Source organism: Choristoneura fumiferana, chromosome 9, assembly GCF_025370935.1.
Source record: "Choristoneura fumiferana chromosome 9, NRCan_CFum_1, whole genome shotgun sequence".
NCBI lineage: Eukaryota > Metazoa > Arthropoda > Insecta > Lepidoptera > Tortricidae > Choristoneura > Choristoneura fumiferana.
Genome location: NC_133480.1, coordinates 1,308,665 through 1,336,126, shown reverse-complemented (window position 1 = coordinate 1,336,126; position 27,462 = coordinate 1,308,665). Strand labels below are relative to the sequence as shown.

The 27,462-nt window shown below is 45.0% G+C and overlaps 1 protein-coding gene across 1 annotated transcript; it reads right to left on the bottom strand.

Annotated features, from left to right (window-relative positions):
- Positions 1-1,287: 1,287 nt before the first annotated feature.
- On the bottom strand, positions 1,288-27,346 carry LOC141430924 (uncharacterized). The gene is made up of 2 exons (XM_074091812.1): positions 27,153-27,346; positions 1,288-4,451 (listed from the first exon to the last, which is right to left on the bottom strand). The coding sequence occupies exon 2, from the start codon at positions 4,446-4,448 to the stop codon at positions 2,712-2,714; it is 1,737 nt and encodes a 578-aa protein (XP_073947913.1). The 5' UTR covers positions 4,449-4,451; positions 27,153-27,346; the 3' UTR covers positions 1,288-2,711.
- Positions 27,347-27,462: the final 116 nt, after the last annotated feature.

Sequence of the window (27,462 nt, the reverse complement as noted above, 5' to 3'; positions counted from 1 at the left end):
TATAATATTTAATTTAGCTTCATTTATTCTATTCGGGCTAAATTTTATTAATTTACAACGAATTAAAACTTAGGTATAACTATTTTTCAGCACAAGTACAGTCTGTTCGATATAGGAATGGACAGAAGGAAAATATAGTTCTTTATACTTAATGCATGCTTTAGAAAGTCATTTGATAAATAAAATTGCATTTTTTTAGTGTACGGCTGGTCTAAACTTAATTCTAATTAAAATATCGAAGACGTCAATATTAATTTCAATTATTCATTAACTAACTGTTGCCCGCGACTCCGTTCACGTACAATCCGTTTCCTGCTACCCCGCGGGAACTATGCATTTTTCCTTCTGTCCTTTCTCGGGACTTGTAGGTACTATTGCTATACCGAATTTCAACTAAATCGGTTCAGCGGTTAAGACGTGAAGTGGTAGGTAACAAACAAACATACAGACTTGCAAATTTTCGCAATTATTAGTGAGATTAACTTTGCTATTTGTCATATCATAATTTAAAACAATAACGTCTTCCTATAAAATTCCTAAAGAGGCAGAGGTAAGAACATTCTGCAAGAAACAAAACGTTTATTAATATTGTTAACTCAAGAAATATTCTGTACCTACTGTACATTATTTATATAGTTTTTAATCGTCACTTTGGATCAAAATGTGATGACCTTTAATCACATACGAATGGTTAACTTTTCACAACTAAAGCCTGCACCAAATTTGATAAAATTTGGAATTGAACAAAGCTTGAGCTTCATAGCAGAAACTACGAGTAGAATATTTTATAAAACAGGGAATGAAAGCGGATGAGTCCACGAAACAGTTATTAAATTATGTATACCTAATATAAATCGAACCCTAATAAATCGAATTAATATTATGTAGCAAATTACGTATTAATATTGTGTTATTTTGTAAGTAAGTAGGTACATATACGTATTAATCTACTTACAAAGTAAACGTAATTATGACTTCATCTTATTACTTCTTTTATTCATCATCATCATCATTATTCTTCTGTGACATTCTAGAGTCCAATGTTATCCTAAATGGACTATAGTCTATAGAGTCCAATGTGCCAATGTTATCGTGAATGGACGTGAAGGTATGTGATCGAAAAACTGTTACCCTTTCCCATCCGTTGTCTACTATTTTGTGCTCTGTCTCTGTTTTAAACTTGAACCCTCAGCTTGAACTTAAGGCTTGAACCCTTCTTCAAGATGGCTGCTTAGCGCATCTCATCTATAATTATATGTTTGTTTAATCCATGAGCGGGTTATGGTTTAAATAAAAACAAGTTGTTGCGATCGATCACGCTTTATTTTCAAACTCCCGCAGTTTCTTACGATCTATTGACATTCACCAGCAGTAGATCACATCAAACAACCAGCCTCAAACATAATATGCGTATACGTTTGTTCTGACGCCGGCTGGCAGCTAGTCGGGGGTGACGGTTAGCACGTCATTATTATCGTCACGCAGGACGTTTCCTTCCCCCTTCTACTTAACTAGTTAGAAAGGGATGGTCATAGCGACCAAGCGAGTCGTGGTCACTCGTGGCAAGCGCCAGTCGCCGAAGACGCTCGCACGGAGTGTCTCTCCGTCGTCGCGCGCTGGCGCCGGCCCACTCGTCGTCACACACTGAGTCAAACTCATTTTTGATGCATCGAGATCAAAGTCGATGGCGAGATCGCATAGAGTCGCGTTCGACTGGAAACCTCACGATAGACGTCGATCTCGACGGCACCAATGGATCGCTCGAAGCACGCCGCGTGCCGCTGCGGTGACGCGACGGCTCGGCTCCACATTTTATCTATCATTGCCACTAAATGGCGTCACACGAATAGACATCGAAAAGTCATATCACTCATATCCAATCGAGTAGTAGTCAATAAACTATACCCTCCTGCCTACCAAAGGTACTTTTTAGAATATCTTTTTGAAACTTTCAAATTATATTGCTTAGAGCTTATGGTGTTCAGGGAAAATAGAGGAAAAAATCTCCGGCTTTTCCTACTAGTTTTTCACTGTGTACTTTACAAAGGCCGTCAGTGTCCAATTATAATTATTTCTTACGTCCTTCCCAAAGGAAGGATGTAGGCACGAGGACAGTTAAAATTACTTGGAGTTAACACTTGACAGATGGGCGTGCCTTCAGTCAATTTTCAACTTTGACGTCATATAAATAAAATAGTTTTTACATAATCTGTAAACGTGAGTAGCGGTATACTAAAAATGGCTTTATTTTTATGACGTCAAAGTTGAAAATTGACTGAAGGCACGCCCATCTGTCAAGTGTTAACTCCAAGTAATCATACTGTTAATATGTAGATCATTCGCGTCTTTACAGAGTCGCCTAAAGGGCGGGCCGTCTGTTGATTGGCAAAAATATACCTACTACGTACGAGTAGAATTAAAAAACGAGCGCTGCGCGTTCGATATCAATTTTGAGGAATGTCGGCCGATCCGACCGGTCAGCTCGACCGAGAGGAAGGACGGTCTCGTCTGAAGGACTATCGTCCCCGGCCCCCGCCGGCGGGATCTATCGCCGGGATCGTCGGGGGCGCCGGGTCTCGCCGCGCGCCCTAACACTACGTTCACGGACCGCGTCGTCCGACAAACGGATATGACTCCTCTCGTCTCGTAAACTAGTAATACAATAAATAGGAATAGAGATAAATGCTTAGAAAAGTATAATCAATTTCTGGCTAATTCAGTAACAGGAAAAGGTCCGGGTCCCGGGCCCGAGGCGGGGCGTCACCGCGGGGGCTCCTGCGGCGCGTCGGGCGCGGGCGCGGGCGCGGCGCGGGCGCGGGCGGCAGGAAGCCGAGGTCGGCGAGCGCGCGCGTGACGCGCGGCACCAGCGCGTCCCGCCAGCGCCAGAGCGCGGCGTCGCGGACGGGCTCGGCGCGCAGCTCGCGGCAGCTCTTGCTGAGCGCCGTGACGCAGTCGGCGCGGTAGTGCTGCAGGCGCGCCGTGGCCGTGTCCAGCGCGTACGACGAGCACGCGGCGCCGAGACACGCGAACGGGAAGTGGTTGTGCAGCGTGAGCACGCGCGCCGTCTCGTGGAACGCCTTCACGTACTGGCCCGGCTTCGTGAAGTTGCGCGTGCGGTACACGTGCTGCAGCATGTGCATGTAGCGCGGCGCGCCCGCCTCCCACGCGTGGGCGTGGCGCAGCGAGTCCAGGTAGTACACGTTGGACGCGTGGTACGACGAGCGCGGCGGCTTGCCCGGGGCCGGCGTCGCCAGCGGCAGCACGCGCCGCATGAGCCCGGCCCAGTCGGGGTCCTGCAGCGGCACGATCACCTCGTCCACGTCGAGCAGCGCCAGGCGCCGGTAGCGGTACAGGTTGCGGTAGAGGCAGTCGTTGTAGGGGATGACCTCCATCTGGCGCTTGTGCGTGGTCTTCTTCTTGAGGTACATGTGCTGCAGGCCGGGCAGGTTGGGCTGGCCGCCGGGCAGCGTGAGCGGCGTGACGGCGGCCGCGCCGCGCGCCTCGTAGTACCGCAGCACCTTGGTGATGTTGGGATGCACCTGCAGCGAGTAGAAGAACACCTTGTGCGCGCCGAGCAGCCGCACCAGCTCGATCCACTCCACGAGGCGCACCGACAGGTCCTCGTGCTGGAAGTCGAGTCCCTTGACGCAGACGGCGAACTCGTGCTGGCGCTCGGGCGGCGCGGGCGGGTCGTGGTGCACGCGCAGGCAGTTGGGCGCGCGGTCGCAGGGCCGCTCCACGAGCGAGACGGCGCGCGGGATGCGCCCGCGCACGTCGGCCGGCAGCACGCACGCCAGCAGGTACGGCTGCAGCACGCCGTCGCGGTAGTTGCCCCATTTGCTGTTCCACACGTACTTGTACTCGAGCACGCGCACGACGGCCGGCTCGGGCCGCTCGTCGAACCAGAGCTGGCAGTGCGTGGCCAGCGTCGGCTTGATGCGGTCGTGCACGGCCAGCAGCCGCACGGCCGGGCCGAGCGCCGACGTGTTCCGCGCGTCCAGGTACGCGCCGTACAGATGGAACACGCCCTCGCTCGTGCGCAGCGTCTGCCAGTACGTGTTGTGGAACTCCAGGTCGAACACGGACGGGAACGGCGCGCACTCCTTCTTCTTGTAGAACTTGTTCTTGTCGTTGCGGTGCTCGTGCCAGTAGGACAGCGGCAGCGACGGCAGCGCGCGCTCGGCGTCGGCGCGCAGCTCGGCCTCGCTGCGCACGCGCGTGTCCACGGCGGGCAGCGCGGGGAGGGCGGGGTGGGGGGCGGCGGTGGCGGGGGTGCCGGTGGACGCGTCCGACTGCAGCAGCTGGCGCGCGGGCGGGCGCGGCGCGGCGGGCGGCGCCAGGCGCGGCAGCCACAGCGCCGCCAGCGCGGCCCAGCACACCAGCGCCAGCAGCACGCGCGCGCCGCGCCAGCCGCCGCACACGACCCACATGCCGCCCAGCACGCGCATCACCTGCAAAACGCAAACGGAATCGCGTCACTCTCACAGTCATCGTACATACGGCGACGCTTCATCGCGACACTTAAATAAATACGAGGCGCGACGTACGGGAGTCCGGGCCCCGCGGCCCGCGCGCCGCCGCTTCGCCAGCTGGCGGGGCGCGCCCCCGGCGCCGTCCTACGCCGGAGGCTCGCGGAGTGCGCTGCGGCGCGGGGCGCGGGGGGCGCGGGGGGCGCGGGGGCCGCCGGCGCCGATGCCGCCGTCCACGGAGCGAGTCGCGCGACGCGCACCATGTCGCCGACAATGATTAGCTCCGACTACCTCTGCGGCTTCGTAAATTTACTCAATGACAATGACGTCAACGGGTGACAGAAACTATAAAAGGTTCATCGAGACATATATCAGAGATAAAAAAGGTTTATCTCCAAAAGTGCATCGCAATTCTACTGCGCGATCTCTCAGCTAGCATTCATTCGGTACTGTAGCGTGTTAATATTTTTAAATCTTGTATGAATTCTGTTCCGACTGTTAAGTGGTACGAGGTGCTTCGCTGTAAGCGGACCCGGCCGCTAGAAAGGCCGCGGCGATGTGTGATGGCGTGAGAAATGAACATTTACGAGCGCGCAAGTGGCCCGCTTCACACTCCAGATACGCGGCTCCAGTTAGAGATGGCCCTCGGAGCGATTCATTCGATCGTCTCGAGCCGTCCGGTGTTTTTCTCGAAGCTAGGAACTGTTTTACGAGCGCAAAAAGCGCGGCCTCGGCGCCCGCGGCGGTAACGGCGCGCAACGGTAGCCCGGCCGTCGGACCTACTGCGGTGCAAAAAACAAAAATGTGTGGCGGCGCGGGCGCCCGGCGGGCCGGCGGCGGCGCCCGGCCCTCCGGCGCCGCGACCTTGGCGCTTGCACGGCGCGGCTGCGTGTCCTCTGCTGTTATTTTATTACGCCAATCCTCGCTATCTGATGACGCTTTAGATAAAGGCTTCCCTTTTAGCTAAAACATTTATCTAGTTCTTACGTGACTTTTTAATCAAACTGGTGGTAAATATTATGTTACGATCTATTTCCTTGATTGATCTTTTGGAGCGAGCCGGGAAAACTGTAATTGTAAAAAATTAGGAAATAATAATTGTAAGACGATCGTAGCTTCGGGGTCGGTATTCCTGCTACAGTTAACTGCGACAAGATCGATATTTTACTTTGCCAGGTAAATGATGAGATCGGTTAACTATGGTAAGAAATCAAAATCAAAGTGTATTTGACACATTAATATTATATCCCCAAACCACGCCTGTGAGTTGGTTATAAGATGGTTATTAAGTACGGTATCGTTTTTTGATCGTAGCTATTTGAGGATCTCAAGCACGATAAGCTTGTACCTACCCATAAAAACGTGACGAGTAGGTCTATTCGTAGATTATGACGACACGCCGTATCTATGCGATTCATTAAAGTTTATTGTGAAGATGAATGGATGTGCCACTCAAGTAGGTAGATACTACGACTTAGGTGTTTACTCCCGTCGTATTTATCTGATACTTACTCTACAGCTTTCTAAAGGGGAAAATTAGTCCGACAACTTTTTATTTAGTCAACACGTAGGTAAAGCAATTGAAACCTCTTCAAGTCTCGGAGAGGTTTCAATTAGGTGGCTGTTTCTGTTTATTACAGGAGCTTTGTTTTCAGAAAGGGAAGTTGCTGGACCCCCCTCGTGCGCCGGCGCCGGCCGCGCCCCCCTTCCCGTATCCCGCCCGAGCCATCCGCGTCGGCGCGGTCACACTCCGCGGGCCGCGCACAATCAACGCGGAAATAAGGCGATATTGCATTCCAAGATACAAACTAAGATAGTGCCATGAGTGACACTATCGGGATCTCAATTAGGATAACAATGTTTTGAAATACGGCGTTGGTCGTTGCTCTTGCTTAGTCTGGTGCTAATACACTATGTAGGTAACATTGTATTCTCTCTTCAAACAAAGAGTGAATTGCCCATTACATTTAGGTTATTGTCCAGCTTCGAATAGAACATCCTGCATCGACCCGACCGCTACGGAGTACAGACGCGCCCAGGCCCTTCCGGGTTGTGATTGCCGTGGACGGAATCACTTTGTCTCGCGATGTGTGAATAGTAACGAGTGTATGAAGCGCCCGCGCCTGCAGGGCTACTACGAAAGTCGAAACTCGAAGTTCGTGTCGTGCGGTCCCTCTCGCTCTCGTATTAAATAGTGTAAGTGTCAGAGGGACCGCACGACACGAACTTCGAGTTTCGTAGTAGCCCTGCTGATCGGTGCACGCGGGGTGCGCACGCACGGCGGCGCGGCGGAAGTCCGCGCATTATGCATGCGCGCGCAGGGCCGGGGTCAACGCCCCCCCCCCCCCCCCTCCGGGTGCGCGAAGCAGTTCCTCCGCGGCGCAGGACCAGTTCTCCCGGTTGCTTGCGAAACCACTTTGCTTGCAATCATTTCATTTCGCTCCGTCGTCTGTTGGGTTTTATGCGCTATACGTCTACGAGTACGTACCTAACATTTAAATTTGAGGTTTGAATTCAATAAACAATGACAATAGTTGGCACCGCGCTGCACGCGGTAAACCGGTTAGGTCCTGAGCATGCGCAGTTTATACGCGGTTTATGTGTTTAGTTTATGTGACTTTCGGCGCACGGAAAAAAACGATTTTTAAATGTCCGTCCGTTCGACTAGGGCCACCGATGGTTAAATCGCAAATCCCAAAGTCGATCTACCGTCCGACTGTGGCCACACGACACGGCACACACACACACACACCCGTGGTGACCGGGCTCCTGGGCGCGTGCGGCCAAACACCGCGCTGGCACTGCTCAGCTCGCTCGGTAAACAAATGGTCACAATTACGGGGTATCGGCGAGTGACGGCAACAAAGATGGCGGTTACACAACGCGCGGAGATGCGGCGCAGATGAGGCCGCCTTTCTCCGGCGCACGCGCAGCGCCGGGCCGGCAGCCGCGAGGCTACGGAGGGTCCGGTCCGGCCTCCGGCAGCCGGCGACAACGACGGCTAACTACACACAATCGTAGAATGAGAACCACCTAATTGCCGTTACTTTGTTACGAATGTAGTACTAATGAAACGGACAAACAAACGTGAGTCGTTTCGCGGCTGTAGCAGGTGTGTCTCAGTAAGTACCTACCTGCTAGAAATATGAGATTACAAACACTTGGACACAAGTGTCGGACATACTATAAAACAACTGATTAGTTCACTGATATGAGCCTCCGCAAAATAAAGCCTGAATCAATCAACCGACCGATTGGCTAGAGGGGGGTCGAGATGAAGGTCTTCGGACCCGAACCCATCCTACCGCTACCCTTTGGATGGCTGCGCGGCAAACTGCGACACAACACCAAGGTAATGCACCAACCAACAATATTGGACAAACCTAGATACATGCAGGCAAACCAGAGAAGCCCTCCCGACGGTCAACCCCGGATTGTCCCGCAAGTTTCGCGGACTTAGGAGGGATCAACTTCGACTGCTAGTCGGTGCTCTAACTGGACAATGCGTATGCGTTGCTAAACAAGCACTTACATAGTCTAGGTAGGTGTTACAGACAGCCCCCTGTGCAGAGCAGAGCATGCATGGAGGCAGAAGAGACAGCCACTCACATCCTTCTGGAATGCTCTGGTGTAGCGAACTACAGGTACAGGGCACTACACCTCGGATCACCGGGGTCACTGCAGGAAGTCGCCGGCAACGTGAAGGGTCTGCTAGGCTTCCATTTTTAATACAAGGATTTCATTTTTAATACAAGCTTTTTTTGCTGACTGTACTTTTTGTTGACTGTTCTTGCATTGTCACCCAAACTACATTTGCATACCAAATTTCAAGTCGATGCTACGAGTATTAACCGTTGAAGAGTTCCGTCCTGCGGAGACGATCCTGGCTGGACTACCAGGATATCACTACTAGATTATTGTATTGTCACGCGATTTACATCATCATCATCATCATCCCAGCCCAGCCTATATACGTCCCACTGCAGGGCACAGGCCTCCCCTCAGAATGAGAGGGCTTGGACAGTAGTTCCCACGCGGGCCCAGTGCGGATTGGGAACTTCACACATACCGTTGAATTGCTTCGCAGGTTTGTGCAGGTTTCCTCACGATGTTTTCCTTCACCGTAAAGCTCGTGGTAAATTTCAAATGTAATTCCGCACATGAATTTCGAAAAACTCAGAGGTGCGAGCCGGGGTTTGAACCCACGACCCTCTGCTTGAGAGGCCATATGTCAAACCAGTCGGCCACCACGGCTCGCCACGGCGATTTACATAAGTATTCCAAATTTCAAGACAATCTGACTACTGGAAGTTGATCAAATTTAACTTGCAAGATTTGACTACAGACAGACAGACAACGGGACCGTTGAAACTAAATAAAAGCTTGTAATAAGGAGACTCAGGCCGAACTTTAATTTTACTACTTATCTATATTTATGTACCTATATACATACGCATTTTACCTACCAGTATTTGTACTTACCTACCTACACGTTTTTAGGATGTGACGTGTCATGTTAATATTGTCGCTGCATCCGAGCCGAGAGCACACACCGCACACAGCCGGGAAGGCGCGGGCGCACCAATACGGAACTGACCGTGGACCCGAGCCAAATCCGCTCCGACGATGTTGTGCGATGTATGCACTAAATAAATACATATGTATTACCCGCAACAAGTGCAGAAGGAAGCCCACACGTAAATAGCCACTCTCTGGTCCCGTGCCCGTCTTTCACTAATCACTCGAAAGTGAACCAAACTAAACACACTGTTTTACATGTCGAAATCTGTAACATCATCGTACTCAAATTTTACGTCTACGGAATTGTTACGTGTACGGACAATTTGGAAATGACTTTTATGATCGCACTAGAGATCAATCAGTCATCAGGCACTACAGATCAATCAAGGTTGTATGGCGAGGGAAATTAATAGTCGTTTGTGAGTCAGTCTTCAGTAAAACTACTTAAGTATCATTGTAAACGATGTTGATCGTACGATGACTAAGAACGAGTGTACGTCTTGACGGGGGTAAGTCTTGACGTCAAGAGTTGAGCCGCGAGCAGTCTCTGCCACTGCCGGCTCCTGATTGCGTGCTGTCAGTCACCTTGCTTGCACCCGACCCGAGACGGTTCATAGTGCATACCACGCGGAAAAATAATCCATTCCAACACTTGGATAATTATACGATAATTATCACACTATTTCTTCTAGAAAGTCGTCGTTCTCTGTCTCGAAAGCCAACTCATCCTCAAACGACGACCACGGCCACTCTGTCGAGATTGTAGTGCACTAGAAGAGCTAATAACTGCAGCAGCATTAAACTAGGTGCTATAGTTTAAAACTGCGTGTTGGTGATACCGCGGCGGCGCCGCGCGACGCATCCGGCTCGCTCAATGCGCTCTTTAATTACTGTTTTCATAACAAGAGAGCGTGGAGCGGCGCGTGTTGCTGCGCGCGACGGCGGGGCAGGCTTGGGCTCGCGACCAGTAAACAGTACGTGGTCGGGTGCGCCGGGTGCCGGGGCCAGCCCGGTGCTGCCGGCCTCGGCTGCAGTCCACTCGGCCTGTGGCGCAACCGCCGTCCAATTTAGCTTCCCGCGAGGCGGGAGGCGGGTGCAGCGGGCGCGGCCGCCGCGAGCGCCAACTGTGTCAGTGGAGCACCCGTTTCCCAAGCGATGGCCCGCTGCCCGCATCCCATCCCACTATCTACCGCGTGAGCAAGTATTTACGACTAATAATCTTTTCCAAACGAAACAAATGAAACGTTTACACAACCAAATTGTAAATGTAAACTTTAGTGATAGCTATACGGATATTGCGGATGGATCGCAGACCTATGTTGTGTAACCGATGCTGGCAGAATAAGAGAAGATTTCGCAATATAATGTAATGTACATGCGAGTTTAGTGCACGATGAGCCCCCCCCCCCCTCCAGTCCGTATGCATTGCATGCCCACAAATATACGTGGAGTGCATAACGGTTCGTTTCTCTCGCTGTGCCCTATCGCAAAGGGCACGGAGAGCGTTGCTTTCACTGCAGTCTCCAGCCGAAACCGACCGGAGTACAGACAGGGAGCCATGTGGCGGGCGTGGCTCTCAGTAGATATAGATGCATCGGTACCGTGAAGATTTTCGTTAGACAACCCGGAGAGTGAAAGAATCGTGGGATACGTCTTTGAACGTAACGTAACACCTCGGAGTTACTACTGTACCTACACATGCTTTGCCATACTTAGTTATCATCACTATCTATTCTCTGTCATCACTCATCACTGACGTCACGTAAATAATTTAGGCAACCCGGTTAAAATTGATTGATTGTAGCGCCACGTCACTGATGTATAGGTACGGATCATTTGGAAAATACTGTGACGAGGCAGGTAAATATAAATATCTTAGGTGACCTTTTACGTTGGTTGTCCGTTCGATGAACTGTATTTTGTTTCGATTTAGAGCCTTGAACCGGCCGCTGCGCCGGCGCAGGCGTAGCGGAGGTCGCGGGGCGGGGGTGCAACAGCGGGGAGCCTCCACCCCATGCGTGAGAGGAATTCGGCTTATCATTAGTTCTTTCTTTCATAGGAATGTTTTCGTGTGTATTGTTTCCCGGTATCGATGCCGCCGAATTTTATTAACCGATTTCAAAAAAACCGACCAAGAGCGTGTTGGACACGCTCAAAATAGGGTTCCGTAGCCATTACGAAAAAATTAAGTAATATTTTTCTAAGGATTTCGTATTTTATACGGAATCTTCCAAGTTTAGGGATATTTTGTACCTTAGGCTGCTATTTACTCTTAACTACTAATAATTCTCAAGCAAACTTAGGCGTTATAGTTTTCCTATAAGTTTGATCTACTTACTACCTAAGTACACATAGTAGCCTTGCTGTATTATGTGCACGACACAGCGTCGGCGCCGGCAACGCTACGACACAAACGTACCAGGCGCTGGCCTATAGCGTATACAGCTGCCGATCACAGTAGTTCTCCTCTCAGGATGAGAGATCTTGGGCTGTTCCACACACAGCTGACCTCCAAGTTCCAAGTTTTTCTCCGGCGAAAAGATCATGGCTCAATGTAATTTTGCACGTAAAATCCGAAAATCGGAGGCGGAAATCCAGGCGCGAAGCTATGAACTTATGGTCGAGAGGCCGTAGTTGAAACCACTAGCTAAAATTAACCATGGCTTTTTTACATCACACACATATCTACATACTTAATTGAATAGAACACTGGCAATCGGACATTGTTTTTCCGTAATGGCGTAAGTATAGTTGAGTTACTCACAAAGGATCAACAAAAAACTAAATTGATCAATTACAAATGGCTCCACAAATTGCGGGGCTCCGTTTGGATCATGTTTGACGAGCGCAAAAATGTATCAAATCAGCGTGCGTGCCGCAAATCACGCGCAGAAGAACTACTGAAACTTGTAGGGATGGAAAAATATGGCGGTACCGGTGTCCAGCGTGCAGCGGGCGGCTGCGATTGCCTTCCATCGGGTAAACCGCCTGTTTATTTTCCTTCTACCATTTTTGGTACAACACAATAACTGTTTATAGAGCACCACCTAATAAACAATCAGAAACATTGGCACCTACTCACGTAGGTAGGTAGGTAGGTAGGTACTCGACGTGCCTATTTTAGCATTGCTACAACGATTACACGCCGCGCGGGACCTCGCCACGCCAGGCTCGGCGCACTTGTTTATATTTGACCATAGCATAGCTAATATTATCAATTTTAGTTGATCAAGAAAGATCACTAAAAAAACTTGTTTTTTTTCGAAATAATAATAGGCCGTTATTAGGAACTAATCTCGGCAATTTCACGCTCGAATGAGTTTTAGTTTTGCGTTTCTTAATAAGCAAGAACTACCTGTTTTAAGACGTTTGATATTATGACATGAAATGAAACGTATAGAAATGGCTACCTAAAAATTAATTATAATAACTGGAAAATAATATTGAACATCAACTACCTGATTGAACTGAAGTTTGACGATAATGATATACACTGAATGAAATAATAATAATAATAATATCCTCTCACAAATTATGCCAATTGACCCAGCCCCAAACTAAGCAAAGTTTGTTCTATGGGTGCTAAACAACGGGTAGACATACATACACACACATATACCTAAATACTTACATACAAACATACAAGACTCAAGTACCTACTACAAACTTTGTACTCATCATACAAGTATTAGCAAAAAATGTTCGGTTCTGGCACTTCTGTCACTTCGGTACGGCCTTATTTTATGGGGATCTGCTGCAGACATTGAGTCAATTTTTATCTTACAAAAGAGAGCAATTAGAGCAATTTATAATTTGAAGACGCAAGGAAACAGGTATTCTAACCCTGCCGTCGCTTTATGTTTTTGAAATAATCATGTATGTAAGGAAGAACATATGTGATTTTCCCACTAACGTCGATAAGCCAAAGGCTACTAGAAACACAGGGAAGCTTAAAGTTCCATCTTACAGACTGGCTAAAACCAAAAAGTCGATTCTGGGAAATTGCATACGTTTTTATAATAAAATTCCAAAGAATATTATAAATGAAATGGATACAAAATTCAGATCTATTGTCAAGAAGACATTAATATCAAAGGCGTATTATAAAGTTAATGATTATAATTATCATGGACAGGGATATTTGGAAATAATTCCGATCCGCATTAGTGATCCCTTCAAATAGCGAACCTACTGTATTAAAAATAAAGTTGTGTTAAATACTTGTGATGTACTTGTGATGCTACTACGAAACTCGCAGTTCGTGTAGTGCGGTCCCTCTGACACTTATACTATTTAATACGAGAGCGAGAGGGACGGTACGATACGAACTTCGAGTGTCGAGTTTCGTAGTAGCCCTGCTGATCTATTTATTTATTGACAGATCTATTATTTTGGTGATCGAATTTTGATGATCAAACTATAATTTAGGATACAGGTTTACATTAATCTGATGACTCATACTTAGAGACAATTTTGATTAATATGATGACTAATATATTTCTTAGGGATAGATATTATAATTAGGGTATCGCAGTTTAGTGACAACTCTAAATTTAAGTGACAGAAAATATAGTTCCCTTATGAAAATAGCAATTATTTTCTTGTGTCACAAATCGCCAAAATTCTTTTCAAATATACCTAAACTTTTTTCGTAACTCCCTAACGTCCGCGGGTTTAGTATAGTTATGATTAAAGTTTAAGTCTATCTTACGATTTAATTATCAAATCTAATTATAGAACATTTTTTTACAAATGTGCATAAGTATGACTCATTGATATTTTTAAAGATTTATTTATGTTTATTAATATAACATTGACCTTTCTTTAAGATCTTTATTTATTACGGAACTTTGATCCAGAAATTAATATTTCAGTTCCACCTTTCCTTTTCAACTGACTTTTAGGTTATTTTTTAATTACTTATTGCTTTCTTTATAACTGAGGATTGACGACCCCCGGGGCCGGGGTGTCGCGAACCTCGCGTTGACACGCTGGTTGAGTGTGTGTTACTCTTACAGTCTGACGGCGGCGCGGGAGATGCGCGGCGCGGGCGCATTTGCGCTGTACCTACTGTGCTGCATTTCTATTGGAAAGCGCTGTCCGTCGCGCCGCGCGCGGCTGCAGTGTAGCATCCGACCAGTTTCTTCTACGTTTTCCATGATGATGATTAAACATACATTTCTAATCCTAATCCTTTCCTTACTAATATTATAAAAACGAAAGTAACTCTGTCTGTCTGTCTGTTACCTTTTCACGCTTAAACCGCTCAATCGATTTGAGACAGTGAGAGGACATACATAGATACAAGTGACAAATCACCCGACTCGAGTACACCTATCCTATACTGTAGTGACTACGGTTTGTAATTATTTTATTGCCTATTACTAACCTCCATATCAAAAAAATTAAGTTTGCGAGTTATGACGAAAACATAAACTAGCTTTCTTGTGTACCTATGTATGTAGTTTCATCATCAACACCAAACCCAAATATCGTCCGGCGCCTGATCACGACACGATAGCTAGATGGTCACCCCGCCCCGTCACACTTTAGCAACATAGTAATACATAATACAGGGTTATTTGTAATTCTCTGGCTTCCTTTTAACCCTGAACTCCTGCCACTTAAACAAATGTTTTTTGTTTTACGACTTTTTAAAATGGAGCCGTAAAACAGACATTTGTTTGAGTGGTGGGAGTTTCCATTGGGGTTGAGGGGATGCTGATGCTGATGCTAGTGAATTACAAATAACCCTGTATAGGGTGTGAATTATTGAACTGAGAACCCCAGAAACCCTAACTGTATTTTTTATTTTGCGTTAGTTTGATTAATGCATAATTATTATTACCTACTTACGAAGACCTTAATTATTCAAAAAAATATTCGCATGTTTTGCTAAGTCTGTAGTTCTACCTACTTGATTACTAGTTCTACTATTATTAAATTACGCAAATAGTATGCAACCTCACAAAGACAATTGGATTTGCATGTCGTATTTCTAAACTTTTAGACTGGGCAGAATAAGAGAAGGATTTAAAAAAGGTAACCTGGTTTAAAGATAAGTCGTGTAATTGACCTTGTTATTGATTCACCTCCCTCTCCAGGTTTTCATTTATTTAACACCTTGTAGTTAAATATTGTAATACAACAAGTATCTGTAACAAGGTTATTTTGTTATTTTTGCCAGCAGGAAAACCGACCACCTTAATTATGAATCAGCAATGCACCCGATATTCCGTGAACCGATGGTTTAATAATTTGGCTCAGCCTGAAATGTCTGTTTTCCTAAAATGTACAATTCTCAAAACGTCTGCGTTTTCACAATGTTAGCACTTCTATTTTCGTCAGCTTTCTCGAAATGTCTGCTATTAAAAATGTGTACAATCTCAGGAAGTCGTCTATTCATAATGTTGACATTCCTATAATATTAGCATTACCATAATTTCTGCTTTTACGTTATGTTCACTTTTTTAAATAGGCTATAGTCTTGTTATGGTTGTTTCCCATAATGTCTGCTTTATTTTCAAATCAATGTTCTTAATGTAAAAGGTTTAATTGCTTGCATACTTACTCTTTGATAACATAAATATCTATACCTAATATAAAATACCGCTGAACCGATTTAGATGAAAAACCATGATTTGAGACATTTTGGGAATAAGACTTTTCTGGAATGCCAACGTTATAAGAAGGCGGATGTTTTGAGGTTGCAGACATTTTGAGAATAAGCACTTTCTGAAAAGCGAACATTATACAAAAACTGTCATTCTTGGAGACAGGCAATTTTAAATAGCTGATATTTTGAGAAGCTGACATTATGCAAAAGACGTGTTGACATTCTGAAAAGAAGACATTTTGCGAAAAATACATTTTAGGAAAACGGATATTTCAGGCCTGAGCCAATAATTTTAAGACAGAAGCACAGAATCCTATCCTACTAATATTATAAATGCGAAAGTTTGTGAGTGAGTGAGTGAGTGAGTATGTTTGTTACTCTTTCACGCTGAAATGGCTAGGCGGATTTGGATAAAATTTGGCGAAAAGTTAGTTTATAACCTGGATTAAAACATAGGATACTTTTTATCCCGGTATTCCCACGGGATAGGGATAAAATCTCGAAATAACAACCTCTGGGCTTAGAGTCATGAAATTTGGTATGTAGGTAGTTGGACGTTTGGAATAACAGATAAGTGACTTTTTGACCCGATATTCCCACGGGATACCTAGGGATAAAATCTTGAAATAACAACCGCAGGGCTTAAAGCCATGAAATTTAGTTTGTAGGTAGCTGGACCTTTGGATAAACACATAAGCTACTTTTTATCCCGATATTCCCCCGGGATAGGGATAAAATCTTGAAATAATAACCGCTGGGCTTAGAGTCATGAAATTTGGTATGTAGGGTAGGGTGTGTTTGTTGGGTAATGTATTTGCATTTTTATTTAAATAAATTGAAAAAAAAAAGGTAACTGGACGTCTGGAATAACACGTAAGGGACTTTTTGACTCGATATTCCCACGGGATACCTAGGGATAAAATCTCGAAATAACAACCACTGGATTTAGAGCCATGAATTTTGGTATGTAGGTAGCTGGACCTCTGTAATAACACACAGGCTAATTTTTATCCCGATATTCCACGGGATAGGAATAAAATCTTGAAATAATACCGCTGGCTTAGAGTCATGAAATTTGGTATGTAGGTAGCTAGACGTCTGGAATAACACAATCTTTTTTACATAAGCGACTTTTTGACCCGATATTCTCACGGGATACCTAGGGATAAAATCTCGAAATAACAACCACTGGGCTTAGAGCCATGAAATTTGGTATGTAGGTAGCTGGACCTCTGGAATAACACAATCTTTTTTTACCCTGATATTCCCACGGGATAGGGATAAAATCTTGAAATATTAACCGCTGAGCTTAGAGGCATGAAATTTGGATGTAGGTAGCCGTATGTCTGGAATAACACATATTATAAGTTCGCTACTTTTTATCCCGATATTCCCACGGTATAGTTTTGTAACTAAGGGACCCCATACATCCCTGTATTATTATTATTATTTCGTATTTTTTTCTTTAATTGTATACTGTAGTTTTTAAGTATTTTATTTCTAATTATTTTATTTTGAAAAAATGACTTTCTGCCAAGTTTCTTGCGGCGCATTCTTCTTGGCAATGATGGTCTTTCCGAAAGCGCTGGTAGTATAAAAAATGAAGTGTAAAAGTGCCCATTGCGGCCTATTTACTGAATAAATGATTTGAATTTGAATTTTGCATTTGAATTTGGATAGGCAAAAATTTGAAACTTCAGCACTGGGAGTCTTGAATTTTGTACAGTCATTCACAACACAACCTCAATGAAGACCACGATATAAATATTGGAAATTTCCAGGGGAATTTTGTAAAATCCCGAAAATTTAAATTGCAGCTAACCACACCGAATAGTTTACGCGTGCGAAGCCGCGGGTAAAAGCTAGTATATAATAAAGTTAACCGCTTTGATTATGGTTAACCGATTTGTCTAAGAAATTTAAACTCGATTTAATCCAATGCCTTTGAAATATGATGAATATTAACATATATTTTTTTTGATGCGCTAGAACAAATAGTTTTTCTTAAAAAACTGCTTAAATAACATCAATTTCAACAAAATTAGGTCTTGTCAGCCTCTTAAGTACGTCAACCATTCTGATTCCGGCGCTTCGCAATCGCACATTCTTGTTTGATACTGTTTCATTGATTTTATATTTAGGGTTTCGGACATCAAAAGCATAAAATTAAACCCTTATAAGATCACGTTGTTGTCCGTCTGTCTGTATCTATCTTAGGTACATAATAGCAAATGGTTCAATTATAATTTCCGCTGTGTAGTGTCCCTACATACCTTGTGCTTATATGGAAAGTATTCGCACCGTATCACGCGCATGCGCGTCAGACCGTCAGAGTATGAATAAAATAGTACAATATCCAGCAAACAAGGCGAGCGCGAGCGTCAGTAATCTCTCAGCATTCCTGCAGACAGGTAGGTACTTGAATCTTGCGCCCGCACCGCAATTGGTCCCGGGGGGGGGGAGGCTTGACAGGAATAGCACAAGTGCATCCTGCCCTGCCCGCCCCCCCACCCCGCCTTCTAACAAGCTTCGCGATCGATCGTTCCTGCGCAGATACATACAAAGAGTAGTATAATATACGGGAAAAGAGAGCCCTCTCTCGTCTCATTCATGCAGACTGTTTTGAAGCGCCGTCTGCATTTCCTAACTAGTACCATTGATGTATATATCCATCCATACGTATAGCTATTAATAGTCACAGGTATTCTTTTACTTTACTGGATTTGCTTACCAGCTCAAACCACATAAAAACTAAAAACGGCTGCAAAGAGAAGTGAGACCGCTTGAATTCAGTCTTCTTAAGTTTAAACCAGCCTCAATTTTCCGTTTGCAGCACTGTCTTTACTTTTTATGTGGACGATGTGCACGAGTTTCGATTGCAACGTAGCCATCTTGTTCCTTGTTGAGCGCGAATAGACGCCTGGCCTGACATAGAGGGTTGCTACACAAAAAATATTTGTAACGACTGAGCGGATACAATTATGTGACTTTTATATTAGAAATTACAATACGATTGTCAATTTCGAAAATAAAGTTCATTTTTGCGGTAATTATCAACGACAAAATATTTTTTAATAAATAAAATTTTGTGATCTCAAGCTTTCAGTGACATCTATCTGAAACAAACGACAACAATCTGTTTTATTTTAGGTTAGATAAAGGAGATGGCGGCGCTATCGACATGAATTAGTACGGTATAGGCGACTGTCCCCCCCTGGATACATAGTTCTCGTTTCGCGACAAGCGGTTTGTTTACTATGCGGTTCAGTGAACGTTAGGATTGGATTTATTGACACTTCATGCGCCATTTGTCAATTTTAGAGTTACCAGCCGTTAATTGTGTTATTTCGTTTCGGAATATATTTTTTTAACCCGCTTCATAAAGAGCTTAAGTAATTCGTTTGCATTTTTTTGCACACTGTCATATTTTTCATTCAAAAAGTAGGCACTGTTTTATAAAAGAGGGGGAAAACGAGCATGCGGTTCACCTGATGGTGAAGCAATCACCGCCGCCCATGGACACCTGTCAACACGAGGGGTATCACAGGTGCGTTGCCGGCCCTTTGAGAGACTGATAGGCTCGTTTTTTAAAGATCCCCAAGTTGTACCGCTCCGGAGTCCGGAAACACGGTGAGGATGAAATGACTGACGCCTGCTTGAAGTACGGTAGTGAAACCTGGCTGCAGCCTGCAGGCAACAATCTGAATAAGTAATTCATCTGAACACTCCCCATGATATATGCGGTACAAGATGCAGAGAGACTGTGGTGGTACTTATGGTGTGGTGTGGTGTGGTTATACAATACAATACAATAACTCTTTATTGCACACCAATACAGTAGGTAAACAGTACAGAAAACACAGGTATACATCGGGACTAGACACACACATACACTCCTACACCCACATACACTCACTTACATACACATATTCGCGCTCGCATACACATTCGCACATAAACTTGTTTACTTTTTTGCATGCACCTTCAGTATTGTTTATAGTTAGTTAATAACTTAATTTGTGGTAAACATACATAATTGTTAGCGTATTTATGTTGTTACTGTTTTTCTAATTAGATACTTATCAAGAATACATAAAACTAACACACACTATACACATACGAGTACACAACAAATCTAAACAGATAGATAGGTAGATAGATGCCATAACAACATATAAATAAGCTAACTATAACATTCATACGCAAGATGACAGATAGTGCTCTCTAAGCATAGACTTAAAGATAGGCAAGGACATATGTATACATTTGGAGGATATATGTATACATTTATGTAAATGTACAGGTAAATAACTTGCACAGTCGACGGCCCAATTATCTATAGGTGCAACAGCCATAGCGTCTAATAAGTACATACACATAATGTATACATGATATACATCGACCTTATGGTTGGTTGGTAGCATAAAGATGTAGGTCCAGATATTTTTGTCATCTCGGTAACGTACCATATGTTTACGGCTTTGACGTACTTTGATAACATTTTTTTTACCAAAATCACGACCCATCATGACGGCACATTTTGTAAATATTACAAACATTTCACCCACTATTAATCCTGGTGTTATTTGAAACACACAGTTTACGAGTAAGTACTTCGCAGTTGCTGCCAGAGAAGCTGTAACGTTAACGTGCTGTAACGTTGGTTTCATTCAAATTGGGTAGGTAAGGTAGGTATCATAACCGCGGCGAGTTACGATTGGATGACATGTCTAATGTAATGTATTATTCCACTGCCGTAGGTACATCCGGCCGTGACATCTGCTGGCCTTTGGGATCGGATTAGTGGAATGTGCGCCGGCGCCGTTTGGCAAACTTTGTCTTGACTACAAATTATTTCCATTTCAATTAGTATTGCTATGATCAACTAATACAATACTGTTTTGTGTGGTTAGATTTTTGTCTTAACAAAAATGGAACTGACTACAAAAACCATGATTTTTTTTTTAGGTACGTGCTGAGGCACCAACTTCAAGCTAGTAGGTACCTAGAAAATAATTTTCAAGGTTTTTGTTAAAACTTTTTTGGAGTCGGTTTTAATTTTTCTTTATTTCTCACTTTTTAGTGATTGTTAGCCAAAGTATATCTCAACGATTCCATTAAGCCAGCTTAAACAGGGCTTAGTTACGTTGCTTTATAACAGAGTTCCGTTGTCTACCTTCCGGCTTCAGTATCAGATCAGTTCGAAAGAATCATTAACTTAAAGCTTCTTCTTAGTCGCTTTTATGTTGGTATATTAATCACGATCGTTTTAAACGCGCGAGCATTACTTAGCTTTGACGAGTTCTATTGGCCATCTACGGTCCTCTTCATCAGGTAGTTCATCAAATGATACTTTCAGAATGTAAATGCTTATGTTAATGCTAAAAATGCCAAAATCGCTATACTTACTCGTTGGTGTGCCTATAAAATTTGAGTTTTGCCTTCGATTTCCTTAGGATCACATCATCAGATCTTGACTTGGTGACAGTGGGACCACCTCAGAAGAGTACTCTTTCAAATAAAAAAAGAATTTTGAAAATCGGTCCACAATTGACTGAGTAATCGGTGAACATACATAAAAAATACAAACAGTAAAACGTAGAACTGAACTGACAGCTCAACTTGATCGTGGAAAGATGCCATCCTCTATTTATCCGCAGGAGGATTACGGATTAAATAACTTTAATCAAGTTTTAACTATGGTTTTAATAAATTATAAAATTACTACACAACCGTTCGGTATACGAGTACAACCGCGGCTTGTGCAGTTTATGATCACAATACATAAAATCAGACAAAATATAAAAAAAGCTTGTAATGGTAATCCTTACTCACTATCCTCCCTCACATCTCAACTATAGAACCGATTGCTATAAAATTTTGCATAGGTAGGGTTACGAATACGAGAATAAAATAAATATATATCTATTACATATTTATGAACCTTGAGGTCTTTATATTGTTTTTGGTTTACTTGTATACTCATTAATGTATGACCGTATGTGTTCTTAAAATAATAATAACAGAATAGGTAGCTTTTATCCTTGAAAAATTAGTAAGTAGGTAGTTTCAGGGCAGGCGATAAATAAACGAATTTTTCGCAAAGGAATTCTACTCGCAACAGTCGCAACAGCTAGCAAACATTAAAACGTTAATGCTACTTATCGTGTGGTTGGTTGATAATATCAATTACCTACAGCGATAAATCCCTACTAATATTATAAATGCGAAAGTAACTCTGTCTGTCTGTCTGTCTGTCTGTCTGTTACCCTTTCACGTCGGAACCACTGAACCGATTTTGATGAAATTTGGTATATAGGTAGTTTAAACCAAGGATCAACATAGGATACCTTTTATTCCGGTAGAGAGCGCCACCGCGCGATAACCTAGATCCGCGCAGACGTAGTCGCGGCATAAGCTAGTAATAATATAATTAGCGCGGATCCGGCGTCGGCGTCGTCGGCCACCGGAACGCGCGGAGGCCACGGCCGGCCCCGGCGCTCCGCTCCGCTAGCAGCGCGACGGCTCTCATCTCATCCCATTGATCCCATCCACGTCGGACTATGTCCCCATTAGATCACGCCTGCTACATCGTTTGCTGATCCTAATTGAGGTATACGGGATAATGTTTTCAACTTTCGCGATTCTCACTCATATCATAACTAATATCACCCGGGACTTATCACGATCACGGCCGCTATGATGTGGTCGAAACGTCAAGGTATTTTTAGCAATACATATTTAGATAGTCGTGGTAAATGAGGTTAAAACTTATTATATCCAAGTTTCGCATCTTTGCGCGACTTCAAGGATCGCGAGGCTACACCGTCTCAAGATTCCTTCTAATTCAAAAAACAGAGACCAGTTGGGTTTTCTTTCGTTCTTTCCATTGCCAGGAAGGAGGCTTTGCTTTGTGTAAACATCAAATAACCGATCGAACATGTAGGAAAGCCCCCCGCAACAGATGCATGCCATACCAAGAATTACCTTTCCAAACATTTCCTTTTCTGTTCTCGTCCAACCATCGGGCATCATTCATTAAAGCTGGTCACTTCGTTCACAATGTTCACATGCATCAACGAATGTTTACATTTCTTCTGAAGAGCATCGGATTCGGAGCTGTCTGACATTGGTGCGAGATGCTCTGGCCTCTGCGACAATTAACGCGGCGAAACCACTTTCATGCGGGCCAATTGACTTTTTAATGCATTCAAATTGTGTTTCACAGACATTAGCTGCGCCCTCTTTAATTTTAATAGCAGTTTTGAGATTGCATCTGCGAAGTAAAGTGGAGCGCGGTGGGCGGCGCCGGCGATCATCAGCGTTGCGTGCGAGTGTCGTCACTCCGGTACGCGCCGGCCTGTTCCCGCCGCAACCTCAATCCTATCCTCTGTTAAATTATCTCTCCCAGCCGCTAAAGCTAGGCTAAAGTAACTACTTTCTACATACTCGTAGGTACAAATGAGAACAGCGTTGATGTGTTCATAATATGTATAGACGTGTACAGTTGGGACTTTATCCACTCCAGAATGGTCTGATCCTGGGGATTTGAGCGTCGACTCTGCTTCGTCGCATCGGTCATGGCATCACAGGTGCCAGTTCCCTACAAAATGGCTCTAGATGCTCCAATGGATGTGGCTGCTGAAGCTGGCTGACGTACACAAACTTTGCAGTGTAACTCTACACTTAACGTCGCTGCAATACTGCACTCGGTTATAGCTTATGTATGTATTAGTCAAGCGGCGTCGGCGTAGGTACGACCAGTCACTCGAGCGTGCTCGAGCCGTGATCCGTGAACGGCCGGTCGCTGTCGTCGAGAGTAATTGCTAGTTTGTTAACGACCTCGCCAGTTGGACTTAGTCATTTCAGATCGACCATTTAGCCAAAGCTGACGTATCGGTCTAATTACAACATCACGTTACCAGGCGTCCAGTATCTCTATGCTCAAGCTTTTCTATCGGTCGCGTAAAACAATGAATTCGGCGTCTAATCGCATGAGCATGACGTCCCGCTCCCGCGCCCGCGTCGCGAGGGTCGCCTTGCATAACTGCACGCGGCGCGGGCGCGAGAAAGTTCAGCGAAGCCGCGGATATATTTGTGACTCTGCGCAAACACTGATTACTTCTGTTTGCGCAGGCAGACATACACCGCTTCCGCTCTTGCGCAAGCCTCACGCATCGCTCCCGGGAGTGGCTCCCGCTAGGACGCAGGCGTTTTCTAGCTGCGATTTTAGTCTAATACGCCGTCGCTAATTCGTTATGCTGGGAAAACTTTCACATGAGGAAAGGATTCAAGAAATGTTGAGTTTGAAGAGATCTGTTGGTGACCGGGTGGATATGTTTTGGTTCCATGCGATTGGTATCGGTATATTTATATGTAAGTAAAGGTAGGTGAAGTAGTTGTGGGAATTCTACGTTGTGTGTGGAGTTCCCAATCCCATTCATCCATCCATCCATTCATTCATCTCATTCTGAAAGGCCTGTGCCAACCAGTGGGATGTATACTCGTGAGCTGGGAGGCTGGGATGACGAGGTTACAAGAACAAGATTTACCCTTCGCTTAGTACAAACACTAACAATCGAGTTGATCAATCTAAAGACGCTGTAAATAGACTACCTAATAGACGCGCGTTGTATCTCGCCGGCGACCCACTTCCGTGGCCACGTGCGCCCGCGCAAGGACGTGTCCTGCGGCCGGTGGGGGGGGGGGGGTTCTCTAATGGCAGATGAAAGAAACGCGAGTGAACGTCGCAACAATGAATCAGCTCGGACATATTTTCTCAGGCCTCCATCTGTTAAGATATTATCAGATGTTACTGCATACGATGACGTCAGCAGGGCTACTAAGAAACTCGAAGCTCGAAAAGTTTAACTGTCTTGTGTTTAGATTCAGAGTACGCAAAGTTAAAAAGGTTTTTTTTTTCAAATTCAAATCATTTCATTTTTTTGTTCAATTTATGTTTGGAGGGGCATATTAATAGTTTCATGTAAGTAAACTTTGCACATAAGAATAACCGCCAGGGTCTGTGTGAATTCTGTAATTTAGCTGGAGGCTATAGCAATCCGCTTGTGAAAGTCCTTGTTCAGTCGGACTTGGACGGAATACGCGCGGCGGGCAGATGGATTGGAATGGCGCAGAAGTTGCGCATCTTAGGTAACCGGTTGACATATTTGGCACTAGAAGATAACTGTGAGTGCGCCGGCGGCGGCGGCTAACGGCGCTCGGAGTCCCGCCCCCGCCGCAACTGGAGCGCCGAGCGACTCGTGCGCAGATCACAACAGTTATCCTTTCGCATCCATTTCGTCTTTGTATTGCGTCAAAAGCCTTTCCTCGAAATTTCCTTTCGACGTAAATATTTCAAGGTTGATTGAACCCTCGCTATGCGCGCGCAGCGGCGGGCGGCGCGTTTGCATCCGTGACGAATTAGACATTAGTCATAACGCAGTAATAATGGTTAAGCGTTTGTGATAACAAGAATAAAATTCGTAATCATGTAATTGTTAATGAGTTTAGTATCGGGTTTCTACATGATTACATTGAGCTGAGCGAGAGATGATGTAGTAAAATTTAAGAATAATCTTTTGTTCTGAAAACATAGGTACTAGGTAGATAGGTACCTAGCTTTTGCGTGCGATTTTCTTCGGAATAGTTTTCCTTCCATTAGCAATTGTTCAAACCACGCCTAATTAGAGTATTTAGAGTACGGGCACGTATTTGAATATCGAAATTTAAAATATCTAAGGTTAAAACGTTGACGGTCAAAATATCGAAAATCAGAATGTCGAATGATCATAAGGTCAAAATTCAAAATGTCGAAAGTATAAATTTCGAGCGATTCTAAGGTCGAAATTCTAAATATCGAATGTCTATAATACCGAAGGGTACAATAGTCGATTACTGATACAGCAGATAGGTAAGTACGCCAGAATAGAGTTCTATGCATTTTTCTTGATTTTAAGATACATCGCTATTTCAATTTTCGATATTTTAATATTTGGTTTTTTGATGGTTGATATTTTGTGTTTCGATATTAACATATATCGATCATTGGGTTGTAGATATTTTGAACTTTCGATATTTTAGCCGTTCGATATTTCGGTTTTAGGAATTCCAGACGTCGATATAATGATAGTAGATGTTTAGATCATTCGATATTTTGATTTTCGATATTTTGACCGTCGATGTTTTAACTTTAGATATTTTAAATTTCGATGTTCAAGTTTAAATACGTGCCCTTAGAGTACCTAAACTTGTACTATTACTAATTGACATGAGTGCTCTACATGGGTATATTTATTTATTTAGGTATCTTAGCAAACAATTAACTCTTCTGTAAGATACCAGTTTTGAATGATCTACATAAGTATGGCTTTAGGTATATTTTATACCTTAGGCTGCTATTTACTCTTAAACTAAGTACTAATAATTCTCAAGCAAACTTTACCGTTATAGTTTTCCTTGTAAATTTGATATACGTACCATCCTGAATTTTTTGAAATTTTTCCACCCACCGGTTTAGATTTTAGAGGGGGGAACGCTCGATTTTAATGAAAATTTGCACCTTAAAGTTGAATATTTTGCAAACACATCACTGAATCGAAAAATTGTTGTAGCAACCCCCTAATGGTTTTAAAGAAGACCTATCGAACGATACCCCCCACTACAAGATTGGATGAAAAAAAAAAACACCCCCACTTTACGTCTATTATGGGAGGTAATCTGTTTTTTTTTATAAAATTTTTGATTGTACCATTTTGTCGGCATAGTTTACATATAATTCGTGCAAAATTACAGCTTTCTAGCCGCGGACGGACAGACAGAGAGACAGACAGACATGGCGAAACTACGAGTATAAGGGTTCCGTTTTTGCCATTTTGGCTACGGAACCCTAAAAACGACTCGTTAGCTTCCTGCCATAACGTCGCCTTCCCCGCACCCGTCTCCAGCCGCGCAGCCCGCCTGCCCTGCCTTCGGAGTCCGAGAACTTCCCTATTTATGAAATAGACCAGGCAGTAGGTGTTGCAGCTGCCGGGTGCCGGGGGGGGGGGGGGAGCGCATCACGACGCGCCGCGGTTTCGGCGTCGCAGCCTCCGCGGCGCGGGTGGAGCAACCCGCGGCTGTCGCAAGAATATGCGCATATTCAGGTCGATGAGCCTATCTGAATTCTAATCAGAAGTCTACGCCCTCCGCCGAGCTCTAAGTGTTGAAGCGGCTCCAGCTCTTGTCCGGCGTCGCGCGGGCGCGGGGCCTCGCGGCGCGCGCGCCGGCACCGCGCCCGCGGAGGTCAACACCATTCTACCAGGTGAGTGCGACGTTAATTCGAGCCCAAGATAATATTACCGTTATCGGAATAACTTTGCATCTCTTTAGTCACCCGTTGGGCCCGCGATTAGATCGTTCGCGATCGGCGATAGGAAAATATGTGCTCGGAAACTATCCTCTGATATCTTGTGGTAATGTTAGCTCTCCGGTACGTGGCAGGTGGCCGGACGCGAACGAAAGGGCGTCAGGGAGCGAGGGTGTCGGGAGTCGGGCCGCGGTCTCACCTGTGGCTGTGTGTCGGCGCTGTCAGTGCGCGGGGCTGCAGCGGCGCGGCACGCGCATGCCGCGGTCGACGACCCGGGCGGCGGCTCCTGCTCGCGGGGGCTGCGGGCACTCCACTGTCACGGGCGCACTGCACTGTTGCTTACTGTCACTGTGCACGGTCGGGACGTCCGCTCTGCGGCGGCGCGCGGGACAGACTGCCTGCGTCCTGCGCGGGCGCATCCGCGCTGCACCCCGCCGCCGCCGACCGCCCGGCGCCCGGCGCCCGGACCGGCACCGGCTCCTCCATCCCGACCGGATGACGAGATATCA

What these genes read in the sequence shown, in the direction of transcription:
- LOC141430924 (XM_074091812.1), bottom strand. Translation starts at nt 4,448, where the DNA reads ATGCGCGTGCTGGGCGGCATGTGGGTCGTGTGCGGCGGCTGGCGCGGC.